The sequence below is a fragment of the Drosophila pseudoobscura genome, chromosome 2 (genome assembly GCF_009870125.1).
Source record: "Drosophila pseudoobscura strain MV-25-SWS-2005 chromosome 2, UCI_Dpse_MV25, whole genome shotgun sequence".
Lineage (NCBI taxonomy): Eukaryota > Metazoa > Arthropoda > Insecta > Diptera > Drosophilidae > Drosophila > Drosophila pseudoobscura.
This window is the reverse complement of record NC_046679.1, coordinates 10,599,928-10,626,941: the sequence shown is the minus strand read 5'-3', so window position 1 is coordinate 10,626,941 and position 27,014 is coordinate 10,599,928. Positions and strand designations below refer to the sequence as shown.

General features: G+C 46.5%; 1 protein-coding gene across 3 annotated transcripts in view; it reads left to right on the top strand.

The window, feature by feature from the left end:
* The window catches only part of beat-VI (beaten path VI), a 59,457-nt gene that overhangs the window by 23,442 nt on the left and 9,001 nt on the right, over positions 1-27,014 (top strand). Inside the window, exons 2-5 of one of the 3 annotated variants that reach the window (XM_033385881.1) lie at positions 2,859-2,910; positions 22,644-22,847; positions 24,036-24,127; positions 24,387-24,497. In XM_033385881.1, coding sequence (XP_033241772.1) covers positions 22,730-22,847; positions 24,036-24,127; positions 24,387-24,497 — 321 coding nt within the window. In that variant the 5' untranslated portion in view covers positions 2,859-2,910; positions 22,644-22,729. Of the gene's footprint in view, positions 1-2,858; positions 2,911-22,638; positions 22,848-24,035; positions 24,128-24,386; positions 24,498-27,014 lie in introns of all 3 variants that reach the window. The other 2 variants (XM_001358391.4, XM_033385882.1) reach the window with 2 other exon arrangements.

Sequence of the window (27,014 nt, the reverse complement as noted above, 5' to 3'; positions counted from 1 at the left end):
AACTGGCACGGCACTGTCCATGGGTGTAAAGCTTTTAGCGGAATTGTCTGTGGCATGTGTGGCACGGCCCCACCTCAACTCTCTTTGGCACATGTTGCACTGTCAGCTCAAGTGCAACTCCAGGTTAAAAACTCCTCCTATATCGCCATCGCCGTCGCCGTCGCCGTCACCTGTGCCCTTTGTTAATATTTCAAATGGGTCTCTGAGCGCCACACATTTGTGGCATGAGCGCTGTCTTTCGTTGGCGTTCTTCTTAATTTAAAAGCTTTTCATTCTCCAAAAACCTCACAAACAACAGACAAATGTCAAATTTGCAGAGATCCCCAATAGAGAGGCATCTCTTCCAAGCTTTTGCCCATCTGATGATCTATTTAAATCAAGATTAGTGGCATTTTTCCTGCTCAAGGACCGTCTTCTTTTGGACCATGGCTAATGACATGTGAAATGTGTTGATAAAAAGCGTGCGAATAGCACAAAGATATTATAAATTTGCGTTTGCCAAGCGTTTGGCAGCTGTTGATTCGGTCACCGCTTCAACGCTTCACTGAGCAAAAAGTGGGGGCCACTTTCGGCCGCCCTTTCGATAATCCTAGCTAACGGACGGAATCTAGACGGATGCTCGGGCACTGGGAAGCTGGATGAGCCGCAACGCCGTAACGCCCCAACCGTCACGCAGTTGTCCGTTCGGTCAAATGGGGGGCGTGCCCCACGCCGCCACTCAGTGGCATATTAGCCACGCATCAACGAACACACACACACACAGCACAGCCTTGAAAGTGGCCCCAAGGAAGCGGCAGCTGCTGTCGCATTTGATTAGACTTTGTTTGCTCTTCTTTTGCAAGGGGTCCTGTCCTGCCTGCCCCAAAAGGATATTGATAAAGGCATTTGTCTCTCTCTTGCGTGGGAGTGTGTGTCTGTGTGTGTGTCTGTGTGTGGAAAGGTGCGTTGCAAAAGTTGAGTCAAAGGTTTTCTCTTTGACTCGTAATTAATTTGCTTTGTTTCATGCGCTTCGCTGGTCAATAGACATAGGCCATAGACGGTCCCCCCGTCTCAAGCCACTGGCTGTGGCAGGGTGTGGGGCAGTGTCATGGAGCCAGACAGATTCGGACAAGTGGCAACCGCTGCGTCGCAGTGGGGTGCCCCCCAAAAATGTGCCTCAGGGCCGAAATCATAAATTATTTTATTAAGCCACTTCGGCCGGCCCTTCGGCACACCCCAAAGTTATGTGAATTATTTTGCAAAAGTTAATTTCATGCAATAAATTCCAAATCGCGTTGCCAGCCAACATTTCATGCCACACACCAGGGAGCAGGGAGCAGGGACCGGGACCCCCCTTGAGGGGTTTTGGATTTGTTTTTCTTGCGAGTTTTCCCCCGCTTTTCGGGCAGATGGGGAATCGTGTGAAACGAAGCGCCTGCCTCCCAAAAAAGTATGCAACATAATTACATTTTCAGCAGGTGATTAAATGAGGCCGTAATTGTTTCAGCCTCTCGCTCCTTCAGTTGTTTGCCGCTCCACTAATAGCCGTAATTAGTGGCTGATCCCTTGGCGGGGGACCACTTCGCTCCCCAGCTCCCTGTTGCCCCGAAGACTGACTTTAATTTATGCCCGCGTGTCTTCGAGTCGTTTTGTGCCGTGCCCCACGGCCACGTTTAAATTATTTCCATCGTGTCCGGCAATAAAACTTTTCGCTCAAAACAATAATTGAACGAATTTGTTCTGCTCAACGTTTGGCGGCCACTTAGCTTTCCCATAACACTCCTCCTCATACGTGTGTATATCTGTATCTGTTATTTTTATTTGTTCGGGCTACACTCGGAGATATTTAGCAGAAGATATAAAAACTGAGAGAGCGCAGCAACTTATAGAACTACTTGATTCCGATCGGCTCATTATTGAGGTCAGAATGACAGTCGTTTGGCTCTTGGAACACCTGGCTTCCAAAAACGAATCGTAATAATGCGAGAGCAATGCTTTCAGGATAATGCTTGGAAATATTGAAACCAAACGCCTCGACTTGGTTGTGTCTGTTATTTTTCCATTTCTCCTTTTCTTTTTTTCAAAGTGTATAATTTTTTCCGCCCTCTTTCCCCCTTCCCTTTGCATGGGGCATCAATAGGGATCTCTTGATAAATGTCCAATTTAATTTTGCTCTTTTTTTTCTTTTACTTATCTCTGGCGTTCGTCTTCGACTTCGTCTTTGACATCTGCCTGCTCTCCACATGGGCTTCTTCGTTTCATTTGTTCCCCCTCTCTTGTTGCCTCTCCCTCCATTTTCTTTTTCTTCGCACTTTATCTCATTCTTTGCCTTTTCCTCCACCCTCCCGATTTTATTTCATCGCGCGGCCACTTTGTCGGCTTCTTTTTATGCGAATGCGACGACGAGTACGAGTACGAGTGCCATGCCCTGTACCGCCCTGCCCCGCCCTGTAATCGTGATACGAGCGAATGAATGGCAATGGCATCTTCGTTTCCCACTTAAGAAGATAAGTATTTCCTCAGCCATTCGGGGCGATTCGGAATTATGAAAAGTTCAACGGGACAATTGCTCGTATTATTTCACGGTCTTTGCTATTTTTCCGGTCAAGTCGTTTTTTCCTGGAAGTCCTCAATTTTCTTGGAATTGTCTTCAGTGTATCTTCAGGTCGTATTGAGATCCATACATACATATATATAATATATCTTGAACTGAAGTTTTCTTTCCTCCGGTTTCGCCACATCAATTCCATGATTTTTGGTTTTTTTTTTTCTTGGGAAATTTATTTCTTCTTTTTATTTTTCTTTGGGGGCAGCATTTTTTGCAGCTTGCGCTTTAAATGTAATTTAATTCGTCTTCCCATCTCTCTTTTTGCTTGCAGCAGACATCGCCGCCAGCAGACGGCGGCGTCTGGCGCCGGAACTGTCTAGCGGGTAAGAAATATGCTGAGGCTTTGATTTAATTGAACTTGCGTCATTTGGAGGCACCAACAGACACACAGCCACAGCCAGAGCCAGAGCCAGAGATATGGTGCCATGCAGCTGCTCCGTATTTAAAATGCGGTGGCTTATTAAACAGGCAGGCGGGCGGGCGGCCCATGGGCGTTGGTGTTTCAGCTAATGGAAGACACCGACAGTGATACCAGCAGATGGGGAGCCGCCTCCTGTCGGTGGCATGATTTTGTGCCACATGTGGGCCACTGGAGGCCGAGGCAAATATTGTCTCTCATTTGGTATGCTGTGTGCCCTGGCCAAAATCAATAAATCAAAGCATGGGGCGGACGGAAAACAGTGTCCTGAATGCGACGTCACGAATGTCGCACTCTGGCGCGTGCCTTGGCCCCCAGCCGGAGCTTCCAACATATTTGCGTGTGGCAATGCAAACAATGCCGTGCTACTATCCTGCTTCACCATCCCTGAACTATCCTTTCAAGGCCGCTCGTTGCCTGCTTATAGCCGCCGCATTGATAGCCCCCGCATCCAATGTTTGCAGCGCCCTCCTGGCAACAGGTTGACCCGCAAAATCCGAGTCCCAGTCCCAGTCCCAGTCCTAGTTCCAGTTTCTCTACAGCATGCATGAAATGCAAACTTTAACCCCAACCCCAACGCCAACGCCAACCCCAGGGCCCCCAATCTCCAAGAGAAGAATGTATATAGAATATTTGCCTGCATGTCAGCTGGGACGGGGTGCGAGTGCGACCACAAAGGCAAATACGCTTGGCTAAAACTTGAAGCGGCTCAAAAGTTTCACGTTTTAAAGGCTTAAGCCGCCCACTCCCACTGCCACTCCGACTACCCCCCCGGCGACCCCATCATCTATTCTTTAGACCATTCGCAATCCGAATAGCAGAGGCCCCCAGAGTGCGGGGCTGTGCTGATTTTTTATGCGCCGCTCTGTGGGTTTAAAAAGCAATTCCGCAACTGTTTTTGCTCCATGGCCCATATGTAACTGCGAGAGGCAGAGAGAGACAGACAGAGGCAGAGAGAGAGAGAAAGAATGGAGCATATCCACATCCCAGCGGGCTGGCAACAAAGCTACAGGAGCTATCCTTAGTCCCAGATCCTCAACAATGCTGTCGTTATCGTCGTTTTCACTTCAATTAAAAGTTGGCAACTTTTCTTGCCATGTTTACCTAACTTGCCACAGGACGTCGACGACGACTACGACGACGAGTACCAGAGCAAGGATGTGGCTGCAGGAATACGAGTGGGAGAGTCAGGATTGGGGCTGGGCTCCAATTGCCATTATGCAGATTCGTATGGCTGATTACCAAATTACAAACTGTAATGGCAGCAATTGTTTTGCCTGTGGAATTTCCAGCATATGGCATTTGTGGCACACGCAAATAGGCCGTCAGTTGTCACAGCGAATAACACAAAAACACTCAATGCTCCAGCAATGGAACAATGTCATGCAACAACTTGCAGGGCAGACACACCCACTCATCCGCCCACCCATACACCCCCCCACCCACACAGAGAAAGAAGGTCAAAGAAAAGGCTGCTCTAGTCCTTAGACCTTAAAGGCACGTAGTATACGCCGCCGGAGTGGGGGCCGAGCAGTCGACTTCCGTGCTGTTCACGCCCCAATGCGTTGTCTACGCTGCATCGCTGCATCGTTGCCCCTGATCCGAGTGCCTGCCAGGAATTTCCACGAAACGTTAATTGCGACAAGCCAGCACTAGCACTCGGCACCCCAGGGGGAAGACCGAATGGCATCTGCTTGCACCACAGACAGACCGACAGACAGAGCGGCGACAGATGCCGCACACAGGTGCAGACGCAGGTGCAAATATAACAACTTAGTTGAGGGACTTGCGACGCACTCAAAGGAAATACTTAAACTAAAGACTCTGTAGGTGTGTGGCACACACGATAATGTTGCCTGAGAGCCTGAACGCCGAGTCTTTCCAGTGGGGGACTCCATTCCTTTCCATAAAAATATTTTCTACAAAATAATTAGATGGCAGGGCTATAAAATCTGCGGCTTTTGCTACTTTATTGTCGCGGCACAAAAGCTGTACGCCACAGTGCCACACAATGCATATGTTGCAACGTGAGAGGCACGGAGTGGAGGAATGTGTTCGCGCCATTTGCCATTTAATTCTGCCTTGCCGTCTTTCGCACTTCCATGGCCATTGAAGGAGCATCTTGGTATCATTAAAATTGATTTTGCAGAAGGTCTCGCGGAGAGCAAGGGATAGCGTTAGAAGTTGGCTTTTCTATTTGCCAAACGCCAAGGAATTTGCTAAATTGCTTTTCTACTGTGCAGCAGCCACACAAATACACACAAAAACACACCTTGCCACAGTCAGAGTCAGACGCGGAGGCTGAAGCTACAGAAGGAGCTGAAGCTGAAAGCCACTTGGATGTGCGTTTGGTTTTGCAATTAGTTTTTGTACCATCGGCCGCCACAAAAAGCTGCAAGTTGCTGCTAAGTCATACAAAGGGGAAAGCAGTGAGGGGAGCAGGGCGGGGAGGGGAATCGGTGGCGACACACACGCAACCTAAGCATTCTTTTTATTGTGGTATATTGTGTGGGGCGACGGCAACAGTAACAAAAGCGATTAAAACACCCATAAAACCATGAGCCCATTAATAGCCGCAATAATATTATCAGCTTATGTTCAATGCTGCATGCCTCAAACTCAAACACAAACTAAACTTTGTCTCTTTGGGATTTTCATTAACATTTATTGGTTTTTTACTTAGACATCAGAAACATAATAACTTTGTCCGTGCCCCCATAATATAACATCTCATACCATACCATTCCAGTGGCTCCTTCAGAGGTTCCTCTCTGTGTGGCAGCCAGCTTCTTCTTCCAGCCAGCAAGCAGCTCCTCCACAATATTTCGCGGTCGTATCAGCGTCATCATAAAATAACGTTAATGACGGGCAACAAGGTCGTAAAATCAAAATTTCTGCTATTTCAACGCTGAAACCACGGCGCAGAGCAGCGTTGGGAGTAGCTGATGCTGGCAGCTTAGCAACATTGTTGATATGAGACGAGACGATGCCATGGGAATGGGAGCGATGAGGATCAGACGCTGTTCATGGGAGACGGAAACAGAGACCGCGAGTGAGCGCCTGCAACCATCCATTCAGCAGCAGCAGAAGCAGGCGCCAGCTAGCCACACAATCAAACACATACCACATACCGCACATCCTACAGCCAAGCCGCAATGTTACTCCGCTGCTGTACCAAGTGGCGTATGCGTAATACCGCGAAAATTTAATTACTTTAAAGGCGCCCGAAGGTGGTTGGAGGTCAGCGGACTGGAAGGCAGCAATAAAGACATTAAAAAGTTAAACACTGTTGCTTCCAGTATCGTCCTGATACCGACTAAAGAAAGTCGAATCTAGAGGACATTTTTCACATATAAAATCACACAGAAAATCTCTTGATTTATCTGCAACTCCACAGAGAACCCAGAAGAGAAGAGTCATGTGGGGTTTTATTCCGCACTCAATGGAAATCGATTTTCGGGTCTTTCGCCTAAATAAATTTCACATTGTCTGGGGTCCTTTTTCTCTGTGATAGGTGTCCTCTTGAAAATGGTATTTCCAGCCAGGAATATCCAAGCAAATTTCATTTAATGTGCTGCCACAGCAACAGCAGTGGAAGGAGAGTCCTTCCATATATTCTCTCTCTCTCTCTGTGTGTGTGTTCCTCACCAATGTGTTAGTGGAACGTGCAGCATTTTAAATATTCATTAGGCAGCAGGATAGGAGGCAGCATTGCTGCCACACGGGTCAGGGTCGTCCGCCAAGTGAGAAATGATATTTGAAATTAATTTAAATCGTCGAAAATGTGAGCCGCCAATGAATTGGCGATTGGAAATTGAAGCAGCTGCTTCCTGCAATCGGGGATACGAGACTTTCGGCAGCGGCCCCAGCACGGGGCACGGGGCCACAGTGTCTCGGCCAGGGTTTATGGGCCATAGGCCGGGGTTTATGTAATGGCGTTCAGATTTTATCGCGTCGTAAACGTCTGTGCTGTGCTGTCTGTGGCCTAAGTAAATCAGCATAAAATCCAGCTAAATGAAGACAATCAAAGTGTGGCCACGCCTCGAATTGCATATAATATATACACGCTCTCATACTCTCATATATATGTCTATTTAGACATCTGGGAGGACAGCAGGACCCCAGCCACTTCAATTGAGTCACAGAGCAACAGCAGCAGAAGCAGCAGCAGCCGCAGCACTAGCCCTGCCCTGGCTCTTTGCACTCCAAATTATGCTGTGGCTAGGACTTTGCCTTTTGGCCTCATTCCTCGCAAAATATTTGCAGCAGCAGCAGCAACAAAATGTGGCACAACAATATGGTAAACTATATAAAAATCTGCCCAGTGTCCAGGGCAGTGGCCCGGCCAGGCCCCCAGACCGGTCGGTCGGCTGATGGACAAAAGGTCGGGGATAGCGACATCGTTATTGTCGTCATTGTGCTGGGCCTGGTCAAGTGGCTGGCAGCAGCAGCAGCAGGCGCAACCACGACTACGAGGAGCTGGACGATGTCAGGACGTGGCAGGCTACAAGGAAGATTTTTACGGTCCTAATAAAAGACAAACAAAAGGACCTTTGGGTTGCTGCCCCCCACACCATGGAGTGTAGGGGCTCTTTCGTATCGCAATTTTCATTATTTTATTTGCCTATAAACGAAGCCATATTTTTGTGCCAGTGTATGTGTGCAGATACAAGTGTATCTATGGCCCACGCACGCACACAAGCACACTCCACACTCGGCCTCACTCGCCCACACTCCATTTTGTTTATTTGCCTACACTACACAATTTTAAGCAAAATAAGTAATTAAAAAAGTCATAAAGTGGTCGGCTCTTGTGCTTCTACGATGAGTATCTCTTGGCTCCATAAAAATCAATGCCGACAGTCTGGGGCCCCGTGAAGAGGAGAGGAGCGGAGCGAAGTGGAGTGGCGTGGCGTGGAGTGAGTCCTTTTCCAGTGCTGCCTCTGTCCAGTGGGTCATTCGCGCTGAGGTCAATTCACTTGACTTTAAACGATAAACATGCTCCGGCAACAACATGGCAAACAACTTGTAAGCAATTAAGGCAACGTATTGACTCCTCTTCTTCTCCTCTCTTCTCTGGCTGTTTTGCGTGTGGCATGTGGCAAGGGTAGGAGTGGTAAGAGTACGTATATATGTATATATGACTGTGTGCATGTCCGGGGCAGGCTGTCGCCAAGCGTCTGCCGGACAACGGCGTCGATATCGATGTCGTCGACATGACAGATATTTCCCTTTTGCCCCTGGACACCGTTCCAACAAGCAACTGAAATGAAATTGTATTCCTTGATCGATATTTCCCGTAATTCAATATCAAAATCAGAACTCGGATAATTCGATTTATTGAATGGATAATTACACTGAACTGCTGCTGCTGCTGTTGCTGGGCTTTCTCCTGGCTTTCCAGCAGAGTATCTCCGATTCGGCTCCGTTTGCTGGCGCTGCTCCCATTTCCCTGGTTAAATATTAACTGGCGGGCTATTGTTGCTCTTGTTTTTCCCTCCGGAAAAGCTCTTGGGGGGTTATACTAGTGTGTGCGTACAAACAGCATGTTGATCCGCAGTGGATTTTTATTTCAACATTTTTGTGGCACACTGCTCTCTCGGGGGGCGCCACTGGCCAATTAAGAAGAATTTGTTTTCGTCGCTGTCTGCTTTGTGTATCACATATATATCCATGGCATTTTCGGCGTATTTTGATTTATTTTAAATAAATGTACTCTTTTCATTGTATCTATTTTACACTCGAAAAAATTAGATACATTTTATGAGGAAATTTAAGGGAAAATTTAAACTTTTCTACATTTTATGTAAAAACTGTAGAAACTCGTCTTGCAACCAGTCGAAACCCAGTACAAGGTCTCTGTAAATAGAAGCCATATCTGCGAATACATTAATAGTTTTTAAAAGCGAGGTGTTCAAATAGCCAATTGACACATGAGCCCAAAATTTTGTTCTTTCTGGCTATAATAAGGGCCCGATCGCAACATTTTTCCATCTTCTGCACAGGCAGTTTTCTGAAAAATGAGTTTGTCACGATTTTGCTATAGGCAAAAAAATAATTGAATAATTTAATAATATAGAAATTTACAAAAAAAAAAAAATATTTCCCTGCTTGAAAACATTATTAAATATTCTTGCAATTATCAAAAAATATCCTTCATTTTCTCGCTGTATATATACATAGATCTCTCAATATATATAGTAAATTTCGGTCAATGCGCTGCACAAGAGAAAAGCGATTTTATTTTGCATAAAAATAAAAAGTGTTTATGCGCTTGGAAATTGAGGTCGTCGTAGTCGTCGTCGGCGGCGGGTTTTTGGAGTACATGGTAGAGTGGTGCACATGTTCATGTGTGTTGGTGTGTGTGTGTGTGAGTGTGTGGCAAGTTTTGGCTCACGGCTGAAGTGCCGCTCTGCCCGGCCCCCTGCCACCCGCCACCCTGCTAAATGTTTGGCGACATGCACCAGAAGTACACAAGAGTACATATGAAAAAAATGAAAATTCTCCGCCTGTTTGCCACATATTGTGTGTGTGTGTGTGTGTGTGTCTTGTTCTTGCCACTGCCAGTGCTACTGCTACAATTGTTGCCGCGAAGTTGAGCTGTGTTAATGAAATGCGTTTTGGGTTTTTTAGCTGGCACAAAGCGCAACTTGCGGCAGCCACGGCAGAGGCCGAGCACGAAAACTTTTCCGACTGCCTCGCCCTCACACACCCCACCCAACAGTCCAACACTGTACAACCAACTGTAATTAAATGCAGCGCATAACTGCTCCGAGCTGCCGCTGCCGCTGCCGCCGCTGCTGCTGCTGCTGCTGCTGCTGCTGCTGCTGCTGATGCACCATTTATGTACAAGTGCACTAACACATTCGCATTCGAATGAGGGGGAAAGTATTTTTTAAAGTATTTTTTTCATATTTTTTTTTGTTTTTGGTAGCATTTTGACCTAAAATTCCCGCAGTCGCAGTCGCCGTTGCAGTCGCCGTTGCTGTCGCCGTTGCTGTTGCTGCCACCGCACTAATGTCAAGTATGCTTTAAGCAGCGCTGTCACCGGCAGCCGCATATGCGACGGCAATTATGTGCCCCCTTTCAATGGCTGTATACGCCGTGTGGATATGTGTGTGGGTGGCACAAAGACAGTAACAATAATTGCGGGTAATCAAGTAATGCTCATTTTGGAGCCAAGAATAAAGTGAATCGCAATGATAAAAACATCAGAGATGGCAGCACAGTCCCGTCAAATGTGGCATGTTAATTCCAGGCGAACGCACATCACCTTGCCACACGACACATACATACATACATACGTATATGTACACGCCCTGATGTCCCAAACTGATTGAAGTGCGACGCCTCAGCGATAAGGACATTTAACTGTGCAAACGTGTTGGCAGCCCCTCTCGGATATCCGATGGAAAAGTCTGCTGCCTACAAGTGCGATGCGTAAAAGGTGCGACACTTGAGAAACATTTCCATACACACACACAGCTGTGACATACACATGTGAGTGTCTGCGTTAGCCCTGGCAAATTGCGGTTTTATTGCAGTCAACTGTGAGAAGAGCAAACACTGTGAAGGGAAGAGAAAACACAACAAGACACACGCCCCGAAATCCCTCTCCGCATTCCGTTTGGAAAATTCCCAGACAAACAAGAGCCAAGTCAAATGTAAAATGAAACAAATTGCTGCCTTTGCTCATTGCAAACATTTATTTGCACATAAGCCAGTTCGTTCAACAATTTTTTAATTCAATGTTGCCCCATGCTCCCCCATGACAACATTGACAAGTGCTGTTGGAGAGTCCTGTTGCATGGAGGCAGCTGAGGCACAGACGGGCCAGACAGGGTTCTGGCCCTATCAGAATTTTGCAATTGATGAAAGCTGTAATTTGGCTGGCAATCAAGTGCTGCTTCTGCCTCTCAAAGCGTAACCACACGACGAGATTTTTGCCATATTTTTGTTGGATGTAGAAAACATCCGAGAGTTAAAAGATGAATGGAATGGGATGAGCAATCTCATACACTTTCAGGGGGTATTTGGCTTTTCATTAAAAGATATTGTTAGAAGTATTTGGGGAAATTTACAGCACAAAAAGAGAAGTAAGGGCCAAAAAGGCCAGAAATCACACGATAATTGGTCGAATCGATGCCAAACAGGCTGAAGCAATTAATAACTGGCTCAAACTGGTCAGAATAAGCAGTGGTATGTTGCTGTATGTCGGCTGTATGTTTACTAATATTAATTGTTTGAGCCTCCAACTAAGGGCTTATAAATTAGTTAAGGAGCTTCGATTGTCCAAGCAATTCATTTCGAGGAATCTTTTCGACTGGCTTTGAGTTTACAATCTTCGTGGGCTAATCGTACAACTAAGACCGCTTTTCTGCATCAGGATGCTGTACAACAGGATTCGCACACATATGTATATTCACATATAGCACGTAGACAGCAAACGAAAGGGAACATGGTATTGGTGGCTATCACTGTTATACTCGTGTACGTGAGCTGCAGCGCATCAGGAGCCTTGCCGACCGCTGCTGCGGATTCAGCTATTGATCTTTGACTAGACGAATAGTAAACTCTTCCAAAAACTCGTATAATATTTATGAGCTTAATAGTTGTATATCCAAGAGAAGAAGATTCCACCTTAAATAGATCGCTCTTCCAGGATATCCAACAAATATTCGCTACCCGCGGATGGGTGGATCCCATCCTATCTTTTTCTTCGCATTATTTCCATCAATATCCAGCAACTTTTTAGCACCCACCTTCTCCACTCTCCACTGTATCTCCCTACATTTATTTTAATTTATTTGCCTTTATTACAGACACACTCCTACAGGGCACACACACACACACACACACACATATATATATAAGCATATACTCGTATATCAACAACGTAACATCAGCGCTTTGGCAAAAGGCTAAGAGAGTTGCCTTTTTAAAAAAGCAAACTTTTGCTCTGCTTTGTGCAAAGAGCTAAAAAATAAAAAAACAGAGGCAGAGGCAGAAGCAGCAAAATCAGCGGCAGCGGCAGCAGCAGCAACCAACAACAGTTTAGCTCGTGTGGCAGAGAGTGTGTGGCAGTGTGTGTGTGCTGAGCAGCAGGCTGTCAAAAAGTTACTTATTTTCTTTTAAAAACTTGTATGAGTCTTTTGGCGCTGTTTTCGCCCTTATCCCTCGATCCCTTGACTTTCGACCTCGCACCAGCCCCTGGCCCCTCTGTCGTCCTGTCGACGTCCTGATTGCTCTGCCTCTGCCCTGTGCGATGTTTACACAGCTTTTGCTTTTGATAAGGTTAATCAAAAGTTTTTTAATCCATTCTGCATACAGGCAAACATAGACCCCACACGAGCGAGTGCGGGTGCGGATGTGGGAGCGAGAGCGCGCCACAAGAGGGTGCCAAAGGGGGCGAGAGATCATCAGTATCAGATTCGTGTGTCCTCATTATATATTAGTGCCAGAGGAGGAGCAGCAAGGATGTGCCAGAGCAGAGCAAAGCAAAGCATAGCACAGCACAGCACAGATAGCGAGGCCACTTTGAGAGCCCGCGGCTCATTCGAACTTTTCGACGCTGCAAAGTGAATTTCATGAATGCCGAATTACGACTATATGTACGAGAAGAGTATTTGTTGTCTTCAAGTTTTGCTAGCCCCCCTCCCCCGCGCGCACTAACCTCACTCGGCCACACTGCCACACTGCCACTCTGCCACACTGGCACTCGGCCACTCCGTTCCACTCTCTCCACTCTCCAGTTTGCTGTTTAAAAATCGCATAATTTATGTGGCAAAGTTCAGGGAAATCACTTTGCTGGCAGAGAAAACTTTGCAATTAAGCGCTGAGAGACATTTGGCAAGCGGCAAAGTGAATCGAACCGCTGTCGGAGCCGAAGCCCAGTGAGCTCGAACCACTACCTGGTTGCAGGCGGCAGCCACCAGGCAGCCAACTGCAACTTTTGCGATAACTTTAAATCATCTAATTATGAGTAGCAGCCATTGGACAAGCCAAAACCCCATGCCCCATGCCCCATGCCACATCCCACCGAAGGAACAACAACAACAACAGGATGGCATGGAGGATAGGGTCCTCTGGGGGCAACTGCCAGTGGCAGCATTTAATTTCCGCTGTCTCAGCTCTTAGCCCTGGAACCCCCTTCCTGTTAGACTCCCCTCCCCCTCGGCTTTCCCCCCAGACATAACTGACACTTTACTTCATTTCTGCTGACTGGAATTAATGGCTTTTGTTGGCATAGTTTTAACGCTTGAACTTCGGGGTTCGGTTCGGATCGGTGTATAAAATTTATGTTCGAATTTATTGCAAAGTTTATTAGACAATTTCTTGTTTTTTTTTCCCCCTGTAATTTTGCGCCAAAGAGAGCCAAAACGAAGAAGAATTTTTTGTGGAAATTTATGAGCTTCATAAATGACCAAAGCATAAAGACTAGCAGCAGCAGCGATCCGGCCAGAAGTCCGGCCAAAAGGAGAGACCAGGAAGAAACAGCAGCCTTAGTCCCTGCGTATGAGCCACGTGCCAATTGCCATGATATCTGTAACAGAAAGAGACAGCCCCGGGGGAGGGGCAGAGAGAGAGAGAGAGAGGTTGGGGCAGGCACTGACAAAGTATGGTTGGTGGTAACAGCTCTCTTCACATTACGAAATGATGTCCGACTGAATGCAAAAATGCCATAAATATGAATGAGCTGCCGTGCAGAAAGAATCCGAACGAAGCCTTACCGCATCCTCTTCCTCTGCCTTTGCCTCTGCCCCTGCCCCTGCCTGTGAGCATTTGCCCCATTGCTGATGTACTTTATTTGTTACAACATATTTAACTGTAGTTTGCCGCCCAGCAGCCTTCCTGCAGCACCTGCCCCTCTACATCTGTGGCACTGCCTGTGGGGCAGCCTTTTAGTTTCCAGTTTTCTGCTGCTGCTTCTGCTTCTGATTTATGGAGGGCGGCGCAGGCAAAACATTTCAAAAGCCAACCCCAGAAAACCGTGTCAGAGTGTGTGTGTGCCACTTCGGACTCGGGGAAAAGTTCTTCATAACTTTGCTGCCCCTGCCCCCCGCCCCCTGCCCTTGCTGGGCTGTCCATCCGCCTCTGCCACTTGTTGTGTGTGTCTCATCAAAAATGTATTAACGAGCTTCTGCATAGCAAAAGATTTTTATCTCCTGGCGTTGATTTCATTTTGAGCTTAGATCTGCCTGCCTGCCCCGCGGCCACCCTTCTGCCGCTGCCACTGCCCCGTGAGGCAAGTTTTGGCTTAGATTTGTATCGCTGGCGTTTTCAACACGTGCTGCATGCAGCACACAGCGCTGTATGTTGTGGCAGCTGCCACGGGCTGCAAAACTTTTAATGGTGCGCATTATTTGAGGCCATAAATTACGACAAAAAAGCGAGGTATTAACCGCTGCTAGCTGTTAGCAGATGAAAACGGTTAACATTTCGTGGCAAAAGTCGGCGCAAAGTGACGCCACCAATGACAAAGCTCTGTGATGAACCACCACAAGGCGCCGGTGGTGGTGCAGTCTTTTATTTGGCTGTTGATGCAGCGAGCGTAAGCGTGGCTGCTGCAAAGTTTTACTCCTAGGCGGGGCAAAGAAGTTTCAGATGCCACTTTAGACTGCAACTGGAAGGACGGGAGGCTGCAGCGACTGGAGGCAGCAAGGATACACTCGTATTTTATTTTGTGGCATCGCCATGCGAGTTGTCAGGGAATTTATGTGTGGCCATGGCATGGCTGTGTTTCTGCGGACTTTTGAGCAAAATAAGCAACTAACCCACGAAAAAGTTATGGCTACTGTGTCATAAAATGCCACTGCCACCGCCGCCGCAACCACCACAATGGCATTGGGGGGCATGGTATGCCACCTGCCACCTGCATGGCCATCAGGCGTACGAGTGTGTGTCTGTGTCTGTGTGTGGGTGTCTGTTGTTTATGCAGCAAAGCTCATTTCACGCTTCCGCTTTCTATTATGTAAGGAACAGAAAACGAAAAAACAAAATCATAAATTTCTAATAAAATAAATATTCCCTTATCCCACACGAATATACGGAAAAGAAAAGGAAGAAGAGTCTCCCCCTGAAAGTAGAGGCATAACTTCAGCTTAAGCTTACATACAATGCCCCACGCTCCGTGCCCCCAGCTCTGGGTCTTGGGGCAAGTTCAAACAATGTTTTCGTTAACTTTGTAACTTGGCTTTGGCTAACGAAAAAAATTAGCCGAAATTCAATTAAAAAAGCAGGCTAATGAACGCGTATAATCAAATTAAATGCAGCAAAAACAGCAGCCAAAGAGAGAGTTAGCAAAAGGGAAAAACAAGAAGAGAAGACAAGAGTATGACATAAGAGAGTCTGTCTCTCAAGAGGATTTCCATGCCACGCAGCGAAACAAGAACAAACATTAACCCCAACAAAAAATGACTGCAGGGGCGGCTTCAATCTCAGCCTGAAGACTGAAGGCTTCACCAGGCCTTGTGGCTGCCACGCAGCGCGTGTGTGTCGCCTACAATGTGGCAACATAAAACTATTACCACGACGACATGAACACAACTCCTAATTACCGAGGGATTTGCATTTGTCTTGCGACGTGCACACGCACATAGAGACACAAGAGACGCAGAGGAAGATATGTGGCATGTGGGATGCGGCATGTTCGTAGCAAGGGGCGTGGGTGTGGTCGTAGGGCGTGGGGGCGTTGGTGTCATAAACGAATCTTATCTGGCGCTCCCCTTTTTCTACGCCCAACTACTTGCCTGTCTCCGGCATGCATTCGCGTTTCGCTCTTTCTCAGCTTTTTTTCCTATCTGTTTTTCTTTTTGCTTTTCTTTTCTTGAATTTTATGGCTTGGCCGCCATTTGCTTTTCACTTCATTGCCATCGCTGCCGCACACCCCCTTGCTACCAAAAAAAGGCCAGGGGCATCCACTATTTAGCCCCGAAAGTCATTAGCTTGTCTCGTTTATCTTTTAATGAGTGTAAAATACAAATGAGGAGATGTGCGCAAAGAAGGGGGAGGGCGCACCCAAATTATCAGGCTGTTAAGGCTGATGCTGCTGCAAGATCCTCTTACTCTCTCTGCCACATGCTGTTATCAGGCAAGGGGAAACATAATCTAATAGCAAAATGCCTGCTAATAGGAAACATTTTCGTCATTAACTCCGTACGAGTATGCACGAAGGATATGCTGTAAAAACCTATGGGCGAGAAGGTAAAGCGCAATCAAGTGGAACATCTGAGGCGTATGCCATCCTGAAATATTTCCCATATTTTAGTTTTTCTTTAGGGTTATAATTTTTAAAGATTTTGTGCTTCAGCTGCCATCATTTGTTTGGCTTTTCCTGAAGGGCAGCTTTCTTAAAGCCTGATTTCTTGTGCTTTCTTTTGCTGTTTTACTATCATCTCCGTCGACTGCTGCCTGCTGCTGCTGCTGGCTCTTAATCTGCTGCTTCTACTTAACATTAAGCTTCGCCTTTAACCAAACGCTTGTCCACAAATCAAGTATACGCACTGGGGGACTGCCCAGCAATGTTTTAGTCACTCTCTCGGGGACCCCTCTACCGCTCCCTGGTGTAAGCTCTCTCTATATATCTCTCTCTCTCTCTCGCCCTTTCTGACTAGCAGACCGCCTCTTCCTGTTTATACTTAAGCTGCCACTTAATCCAGCCACTTCATCCGCTCCCGAATACCATTTCCATGTTTATAAACAGCCACGCCCCATGATTCGCCCGCCAGCGTGTGTTTGCGTGCGTTACCGGAGTTGCTGTTTCGTTTTTTTTTTCTCTTTTTGTGTGTGTCGTTCATCGATGAGGCAGCCAGTGCTACTCCTGGCTGTTCCTGGCTGCTCCCTGTTGGCCCTTAATTAAATATTAAACGCGCCTAATTGCGCATTTCATAACTCAGGCAACGCAACGTAATTAATTATTTATGTTCAACTAAATTGAGCAGCATCCTGGCGGTGCGCTCACACGCACCACGCGCCCAGCACCACGCACCAGGCATCAAAAGTTTCTTCTTCGGCTTGGTGCCCCCGAGGCTAATGCTGCAGACACAAATGTAGCAAAAAAAGGAAATCTACAAGGATATGTGGCATGTAAATTAATACGTCAGCGGCAGGCAGTCGCAAATTAAAATCTTTTGCGGTTCAATTTGCTCACCTTTCAAGGAGGAAAAGCCGGCAGGGTGGCAGGGTGGCAGGGCGGCAAAGATGTGGCACGAAGAACAACAAACAGTTGACTCTTGCGGCGGGTAACATGGATGACTTTGAAATAGAAGAAACTTATATCAAACGGCGCCCCGAGGGGCATTTAATTATGCAAACTGTTTGGGGTTGCACGAAAACTATGGAAAATGTGGCAATTGGGGGGGGAGAATTTTCATAGGAAAACCGGTGCCTGATTAGCTCTCCCGCCGCAAAACAATCCAAACAGCATCGAAATTAAAACCGAGAGAAATCACAGAGCTGCCTGCCTGCCATGTTCCGTCCATTGTTCGGCCACAATTTGCACAACTTTTGGCAGCAGCGGCAGCAGCCCAGTGGTTGCTGCTGCAGTGGGGAAACTTTCACAACACGAAGCCACATAGAGACACAGAATGAGAGGGAGATGGAGATGGAGATAGAGAGAGAGACACTGGGTACAGATACACTCCGTTTACCAGAGATACTGCTAGAACTTGCTTTGGAAACTATTTTCATAAATAGCGGCGTCGGCCAGTGTCCAAATGCAAACAGATTCAGAGTCGGACTCGGAGTCGGAGTCACCGACTGGCGCCCATCCGAAGGAAGGGCCAGCCTCTGCTTCTCCCTGTCTCCCTCTCTCTCCTGCCTGACAGTCAACGTGAATCCTTTAAGTTTCTTTTGTTCCGAAGCGTAGATCCTAATGCCAGTTTTTCACTCGTGTGATTTATCGGTTTCGTGGTTCAAAGTTCGAGTTTCAAATGCATTTTCCATGTTACCAGAGAGAGGCTGCTGTCAGGGCAGTGGAACTCTGGGCATTCCAGCGGCTACAACAAACTTCGCATAGCTTTGGGCTACCTCTCACTTCACCCCCCACCCACTTTCTCCAGCTCTCTCTCCCTCTCTCTCTCTCTGGTCCTTTGGCGTTTATCTTTTTGGCTTTGAAATTGTCAACTCATTTTGGCTTCGTATTTTTTACGCATAAAGTTTTCTTTTCCCAACAAATTTTCATTATGAAAGTCAAGATTTGATTTGAGTAGAGGCCGCGTTGGATTGTAATTTGATATGCCACACAAGACGATGCCGGCTGCAACGCCTAATTAAGCCCCCATTTGCCTCTGAGGTAGCCCCCAAAGTCAGTGAGTGACAGAAAGCCACCGGTCTCAATATTTGATTAAGTATTGACCTGCAAGCCGCTGGCAAAGCGCGCACTGACCACGTCTTTGGCATCCTGCAAACAATTACGTCTGAATTCATTAGCGAAGGACATGCATAATTAAAGGACACGTCGTGACATCTTCCTAGCAGTGGCTGTGGCAGTGGCAGTGGCTGTGGCAGTGACAGTGGCAGTGACACTCACTCAGGCATGGCCGCACACGCTCTCTTGTGTCTAAGTGGCAGGCAGCCAAGGGCATGGGATCGGATTGATGGGGCTGGGACTTTCGTATAAAAAAGAAATCAATGTCCTTTGCCAGGAAGTGCCTTGGCAATTTGCAATCCTTTGTGCCATTACACAAAGCTTCCTTCCGCTGGGGTCGCTCTCTATCTTTTCGTTACGATGGGGTTTGATCCTCGAGTTTGTGTCGCCTGCAGCATTATGCTGCTGCTGCTGCTGCCGCTGCCGCTGCTGCTGCTTGCTGCAATCAAAGCGTATCGGTGGCTGTTACTGTTTCAAAACCAGCAGCAGGACCAGGACCAGGAGCAGTAGCAGGAGCCGCATTAATCCTTCATTGACAATCAGGCGGCAGAACCTGTGATGAACTCTGCCCCCCAAACCCGAAGCGGGAAAAAAGCGGAAGTTGTAAAAACGCCAACGCCGCACAAAGCACAAACATAGAAGGAGGAGAATTCTCGGTGCTCTCCTCTCTCTCTCTCTCGCTCTCTGAGGCAGTAACCAGTGGCACGGAACCGATTATAGTATGCCGTATTTGGATTCCAGATTCAGTGGCAGATTCCGATTCCGACTCTGGGGCAGATTCCGATTCCGCCTGGAGGGCATTCGTCAAACGACGCAGCAACTGAAGCAATTGTTTCGCCAACTTTCCTTCTTTCTTTCCTTCTCGCTTGCGCCCTTTTGTTCATTATGTACTTTGCTTTCTTTTCTTTTCATTGCTTTTCCTTTATTTTCCTTTCGTTTCGTTTGTGCTTTGAAAAGCGAGAGGCAGGGCAGAGAAAGTGGGGAAGGAGTGTGGTGTGGCATAAACACTGATTGATTGATTAGAGGCTTGAGCCCTCAGACTCTCAGCACCACGCATGTGGCATTCGGGGGCACAGTCTGTGGCACTAAACCTAATGAGCAACCCCTCGAGCAAGTGTCGCATCAATCAAGGGCGCATTTAATGCGTTATAGCAACGATTTCTCTTGATTTGCGATTATTGTTTAGGTGTGTGAGCGCCCTCCACTGACAGACGGCGATTAGCAAAGTGGATCCACGGCGAAATGAATGAATGATTTCCTTCCACTATAGTCCGCCACAGTCGAGTGAATCCTTTAAGCAGCAAAGCCCAGCCCTCGAGTTAAAGTCCAGCCCTCAAGTTAAGTCCCAGCCTAAACGCACCTCTAGGGCCGGGCCAGGCCAGGCCAATGCCTGATGCCAATTTCTTTCGACTGTTATCTATGAAATTGACTACGTGGCCGAGTGGCTCAAGTGTCTGGGCAATCGATAGCCAGAGCTTACCTGATGCTGGTGCTGCCTCAGCATTGTTGCATGTCATGGCTTCCGCCTTAGTCAGTGTCCTTTTTCGCACAGGATACACCCTTAATGCCATTCCGTTACTCTACCTCTGTCTTGTCACTGCCCGGAAAATCATATCATCAATTCGCTCTGGCCCCCAGTTTTCCACACAGTCAGCAGTGCTGACATTTCTCCTTGCCTCCATCTCCTCCGGTAGCTGTGTCTGTGTCGTTCCCCCCCTCTCTGTGCGTATCTGTATCTGTGGCAAGTGCTCATTATCACTTGAAATGTTGTCAATTACGGATTTTCGTTTCGTTTCGCTTTGTTTTGTTTTCGATTTGACTTGCAATTGAATTTCCACTCGCTCTGCTCTGCCATTTGAATATCCCGACACTGGGTCGTCGTCCTTTTGTCGCCGTGGCTGACGTTGCCATCGTCACGAGCAGTTGCCTCCGCCAGCAATCCGCATCCCAATCCCCCTTAAGGAGGGGGCTTATGATGAGCGTTTCCGCTGCCCCTGGTCACATTTTCTTATTGGAAAAACTGCAAACTTTATACATAAAAAATTAATTTAATGAAAGCTTAGATTTGCGTTAATGATGGCTCCCATAATCAACTGTTTTATGGCACTTTAAAAAAGTTGAATCCGCCATACACATGGCCGCCATACCGCTCCTGCCCTTGCCCCTGCCCCCACAGGACATTTTTCATGCTGTAACTTTTTTAATTACAACATTTCCGCGGAGGAAAAGCCATCACCGCAGCCAAACATAGACATGTATGTGCTAAATTATGTTCCTTATTATTTCGGGGGGATCTATTGAAAGCACAATTGATTAATGCCAGCACGCCGCAGGACTATCTCATTACAAAGGCTATGAATGGAAATCAAATATTCACTTGATGCGAGAGATTCATTTTGCCCTTGTCCCTGTCGCTTTTGGTCAGAGAATTTTCAATTAAAATCATAATGAAATATTTTGGAAATTTGCTGTTATCCAAAAACTGTGCGGAAAGCATACCCGAAAATTGTATGAAAATTCCAATGGCAGAACGGCAGAAAGGCAAAAACAAAAGAGGCGGATGTGAATATTAGTTTGCGGCAGGCAGAATGTCCAACGCCCCCCACCACCCGCCGTCGTGGCAACCGCAAAATAATTTTCTCCAACAAAACGAAATACACACACAAAAGGCTATTACTCAGAAAATGTCTGTCTGTTCTAATGTTCTAATGTTCTGCTGTTCGGGGTTCTCTCCATTCAAACAATAACACACCGAAAAACACATTAAAGTTCAAAATGATGACCCGAACATAATCGACTTGCCTAAGAATAATATTTAAATTTAATTTAAATGCTCACATGAGGGCATTTAACAGAAAGAGAGTCCTGTCGTAGCCGCAGCGCCAGCCCCAGCCCCAGCGCCATCCCCAGCCCCAAGCGATGAGCAAATCGATGAGGAGGATGAGAGTGTGTCTGGATGTATCTCAATCTGCTGGACAATTTGCGAAAACGATATGGAAAAGGTTGATGGGCATGGCTGGCATGCATTCGTTTCCAGGGTCCTTCGGTTAATGCGTTTGTTGTTTTTGCGGCAACAATAACTTTCAGTCTTATGCTTAAGGACCCACACAGGGATCCCAGCACAGGACCAGTGGCTAATGTCATTTTATTGCTCCATCGTTGGGAGCTCTGGCTTTGGATCTGTGGCACAGTCTCTTGCCTCTGTCTGTGGCTCTGTGTATTTTGAGGGGAGTGAAAATTCCATTTTAAATTAGAGACAAACGAACATTCATTTGGTTGCAAGGCTTAATGGCTTTGGGTCGCCTTGAGTTAATGCGTTGATATGATGATATCATTAACAAAATTTGGCTCCTTGTGCTCCTTGCTTAGCTTATGCGACCATAAGCTTCTGTTTTTGCGGCCAGAGATATGGAAGCTAAACAATTGCAAGAAACAGTTGCTGATTTTGTGGTCTAATTGATACACAAGAACGACTGGACGGACAACTGGACAGCTGGACAGCAAAACAGGACAAGATGTCCTAGCCAAAAGTTACAAATGCAACGACCAGCAGCATCTGACAATTGTTTTCAATGTTGTGGTCAGCATCTATATATCTCGTTCTCTCTCTCTCTCTATCTCTCTCTCTGTCTCTGTCTCTTTTGTCTGTCCATCTGTCTGACTCTCTCACACATCCAATCTATTTTCAGTTGTCAGTGACACACAGTATTCCTTCAGTTCTCCTGCCCCCAAAGCTGTCAATCAGTGGGTGGCTGCTGATGCATCTGCCTGGGGCATACGCTGCGTATGCTTAATGCTATTTGCCACAAAGACACACACACACACACATCGTTTGTGTAGTGTCGTGTGCTGCTGTTTAGTTAAAGGTTTTTGTGTCTTATTGCAGCAAAGTTTTTAAGCACGTCGAACTCTTAAAACTTACGAACGACGCGTGTCATTGAAAGCCTTACACACACACACAGAGAGAGAAGTTGTCAAAGCAGACACGAGTGACAAGAGAAAAACGAGACAAAAGACAAAAGAGAGACATAGAAATAGACATAGACATAGACATAGACATAGAGGATGGATAAATAGACTAAAAGTAAGGGCAACATTTCAATTTGCAGCTACTGAAACTTTGACAAGTAGCTGGAGAGCCAGTTATCAATAAGCCTGAGAACAGAGTAGAGCACAGCAGAGGAGGAGCGGCATCATCTCAAATATGATTATACGCCTGATGCTTGAAACTTTTTGCTCATGCAATGCACTCTAAACTCTTTACAGCGCAGCAGACAGCCACAGACACAGGAGGAGAAACAGAAGAAATATCCGCAGAAGGAGCATCAGCATCAACAGTAGAACACACACAGGAAAAATGGCCAGCCAGCGGGAGGGAGCAAGATGTGCTTCTCGTCGAGGAGCAGGGCTCTTGCATTCCACATTCAATATGCTGGCATTCAGCTGGATTATAATCTCCGAGTTAATGCTCAGTGGTAAGTGTGCACGGGTCCCATATTGCCTGCCGCCAATCCCTCACGAGTTTCGTGTCATGTTAAACGCAATCTGAATTCCGAATTTATTATGCCAACAGCGTGTGTGTGCGCCACCATTTTGCGGTTAAAATTGATTATTTAATTTACCAAATAAGTGTTTATTATATGCACTGCCAGACCCCAATTCCCAATCTCCAATCCCCAATCCCAATCCGCGCTGTAATGCCATTTCCCTTTTAAAAATGACAAGAGAGAGAATGTGCCATCGCTTGCTTTTGATTAATATTGGTTTGTTCAATTAAAGTAGCCATAATTTGGCCAGCCACAAGCCGCCCTGTCAGCCCTGTCCGTACTGTCCGCACTGTCCGTATAGTCCATCCTGTGGCACCCACAAATCGATGGAAAAAGTCCAGTCGATGGACACTTCATTTATTTTAAATCAGTTTTCATGCCATAGCCATGCCACACACTCCACTCGCAGCACACGACTGTGCAGCATTTTTCCGGCATTCTGATCCGCATATCCGAATGTATTCAATTACGTTGATTATGTTTCAGCCATCGAAGGATATGGATGTAGAAACTATTCCCGAAATGGTCGCAGGATATCCCACATATGTATATCGCTTTACTGCAATTTATTTAAATTTCCCACTTGATGTTGGCGGATAAGTCATCGGATTTAATGCGGATAATTCGTGTGGCAACTGGCGCTCAGTAAATGAATCGAGCCCGAGATGAAACAGAAATGAAATAAAATGAAATAAATTGCATTAAATGCAAGTCAAATTCGGAGCGTCGACCATGGCGTCGCCCAGGGCCACTGTCATAAATTAACACTCAGGGGGGCAGGGGGATCCTCCCTCCCCCTCCAGCAAAAATAGCAGACCAGCAGGCTTGATCCTTGTCCTTTGGAAACTCCCGTGCATAATTGAGTTTTATTTGCACTTTTTTTGTTGGTTTGTTCTCTTTTATTGTCTCTTTGCCTGGGGCATAATCGAATTCAAATTGTTGCCACATGCCGTGTACGAAATTCGCAGTCGAGAACCTCTCTCACTGAGAGTCCTGTCACGAACATCCCTTCATCCTTCCATACATACATACATACATATGTACATATCCGTTTGCGTATGCCTTTCCACTCTGGTTGCTGATAGTGTTTTTGTTTTTGTTCTGTCCCCCCAAAAGCTCATTGCCTAAAGGATCTGAAGATATTCGTGCCGGAGGCCGTCATCATGGGAAATGCAGCGACATTGTCTTGTCAATATGATTTGGAGCAGGTAAGTGACGTATCCTGAAGGAACAACAGCAGCAGCAGCAGCAGCAACAACAGCAGCACCAGAAGCTATGAGGATATTGTCAACGGCGGCATGCTTAATTATTATAATTACTTGCACTTTGTCTTGCCGTTGTCGCCATTCTGTCCGTCCTCTCTGTCCCAGCTGCTGTGGCTCGGCTCATTGTCGCTGCGATGCTGCTGCTGCTGCGATGTCTATCCACTCAGGCTTTTCATTAACGCATTTTCCTTCCGTTTTACAGGCAGCACTGTACGCTGTACGCTGGTACTTTGGCCAGGAGGAGTTCTATCGCTATGTACCCCGCGAGGCCAAGCCCACATTTGTCTTCGCCGTTGCCGGCATTAATGTTGATGTAAGTTTAATTAAGCGTGGAATCTCTCTCCCACACAATGCCCTGGGACTCCTGTCTCCATTGTCTCTCCATTTAATGAACAAATCACAAGAGCGGCAGCCATGTGTTCAAAGTTTTTTCAGACTAACAAATGGGAAAATATTCAAATATTGTGCAAATATTTATGAATGTAGACAGTGTGGCGGTGTTGCAGCTGCCTGAGGCAGTTGCAGGCAGCATCGTCTTTTCCCTCTCTAGCCCCCATGGGCGATCTGTGTGTGTGGGTGTCACACTTTTCATTTCTATTGCTATCCCATATTTGTAGACTTTTATTTACAATATTCGGTGGTGTTTTCCATTTACATATGTGTGTGTGTGTGTGTGTGTGTGTGTGTGTATGCTGCACAATTGGGAAAGTGCCACAACGCCACACAAAGACCCAAATGCTGATACAGCCGCCGCTACCGCCGATGCCGCTGCTGCTGCCGCTGACTGAAATATTGCGAAAAGTGCAAAATAGTTTATGGCGCGCGCGGGCTGGGCTGGTCTGGGCTGCTAGGCAAACAAAAGCAAACAAATAACCGAAAAACCAGAAAACAGCAAGCATCTAAAGGATATGGGTACAATCCATCCTAGTGCACGGGAAATGCTCAGCATTTTGCATGCCATTCCATTCCATTCCGTTTGTTCCATGCAGCGCTCATTAATAAAAACAACAGCCGCAAAGTATGCAATAAATTCGGTGCCCCGAGCAGCAGCGCCGCAAGCGGCGAAATATTTTGGACACCATTTAAAAATCAGCATCCGGTTCCTGTTTTAACCATAAAAACACAACCCACAGAAACCAGACAAGGGTTCCCACTGAATATATGCTGCATATCAGGGAGGATACTCTATGATTCGAAAGGACTTAACCACTAGCAAAGACTGCACTGAAATGGAAGGCCGTCTCTGAAGATAGATGCAGAAAGATCAATTTGGAACCTCCTGTTCCATTTCGGTCATTCCATTAGAGCTCATTAATAAACCCCATCCGCCGCAAGGTATGCAGTAAATTCGGGTAGCCTCAGGCATTGTAATACCATTACACATTTTGGGAAATATTAATATTTAATGGAAAAAATGGACATGCTTAAACGTTAAAAACTGAAATATCATCTAGCAGATCATCCAAGACGTGCAGCTTCCAAAACCAGCAGCTGTAACATCTAGGAATCTTCCCATTCACTGATCCAATGCATAATACGAGTATACCCTGCAAAACCCTTGACAGTGCAGTGTATAAACCTTCTCTCCTCCATGGGGGCGTTCGTTTGGGGAAAACGAATCGATTGTCGTATAATCATAAATAAATAAAATTGAATTTGCCATGAAAAATTTGTGTGCGTTTGTGTGTGTGTGTGTGTGTGCGGGGGAAATATAAATTGAAAACTCATTCGTCCGCACATAAAACTGCAAACTCATTTACAAACACTTCGGGCCACATTTTTCACAAAAATTCGCAAAAAAAAATATATAAGAAAAGGGGAACGTTAAATAATCATAAATAATGGCATAAAGCAAAGGAGGGGGGTGCGGATGATGGAGTAATGTTTGTTTTATGTAATGGCGGGGCTGCTAGCTACCAGAATCGCTCCGATTTCCCATCGGCTATCACAATTGCCCGGTCGCTCGCATCGATAATGGGGCACGCTTGCCACATCAATCAGCAGGGGGAGTGGGGCATGCCGCCGCTGCCGGACTTGATTAATTTGCTTTGATTGTGTCTTTAATTTGCACTCTGGCCCATGCAGCCCTGGCAGTGGGACAAAAAAGCAAAAAGGGAGAATGAGCAAGAGAATGAGACTAGCCGGAAAAACAGCGAAATAAAATACGATAGCAAATAAAATAAAACACGAGAGAGAAATACGAGTGAATACAAGGAGGAACAACTCGGCTGCTGCTCGAATGTTAATTTGCCACTAATTAGCATTCAAAGGCATTTTTGCACTAATTAAATATTTCGATTGCAGCATCACGACGGGGCATAGGGGCCGGGGCAGGGGCAGAGGGCGGGGCAGTGGGCGTGCGGCTATGCGTGTTAATTATTTCCCATTTCCCATTTCTACTTACTTTCCTTTTTGCCTTGCGCTCTCTATCGATTCCTCGCTTGTTTTTTATTTTATTTGGCGAATCGGAAACTATTCATTGAGGGCATTGCTGGGTTAATGTGGCAGGAGAGCCTACTTATGTGAGTGGCACGCCCCCGAGTGGAAATACATTTTAATTTGAGAACAGAGCTCCTTGAGGATGCAATCAGCTATGAACCGCAAACAGGTGAAAAGCGTAAGAAAAGCGAGCTTTGTGGGAGAGGCGGAGGCGGAGGCGGAGAGAGGAAGAAGTGGTCATGGCCCAATGGAGAAAGCCATAGAGAGAAAGAAGAGCTGCGAAGAGAGGGTCGGAGGGTGGGAGGGTCGATTGCATAATGCAAATGATTTAGCCAGCATTCGCCATGCAATTAAGTTTGAAGGTTAGCCCATAGTTTTAGCCACAAGCAGC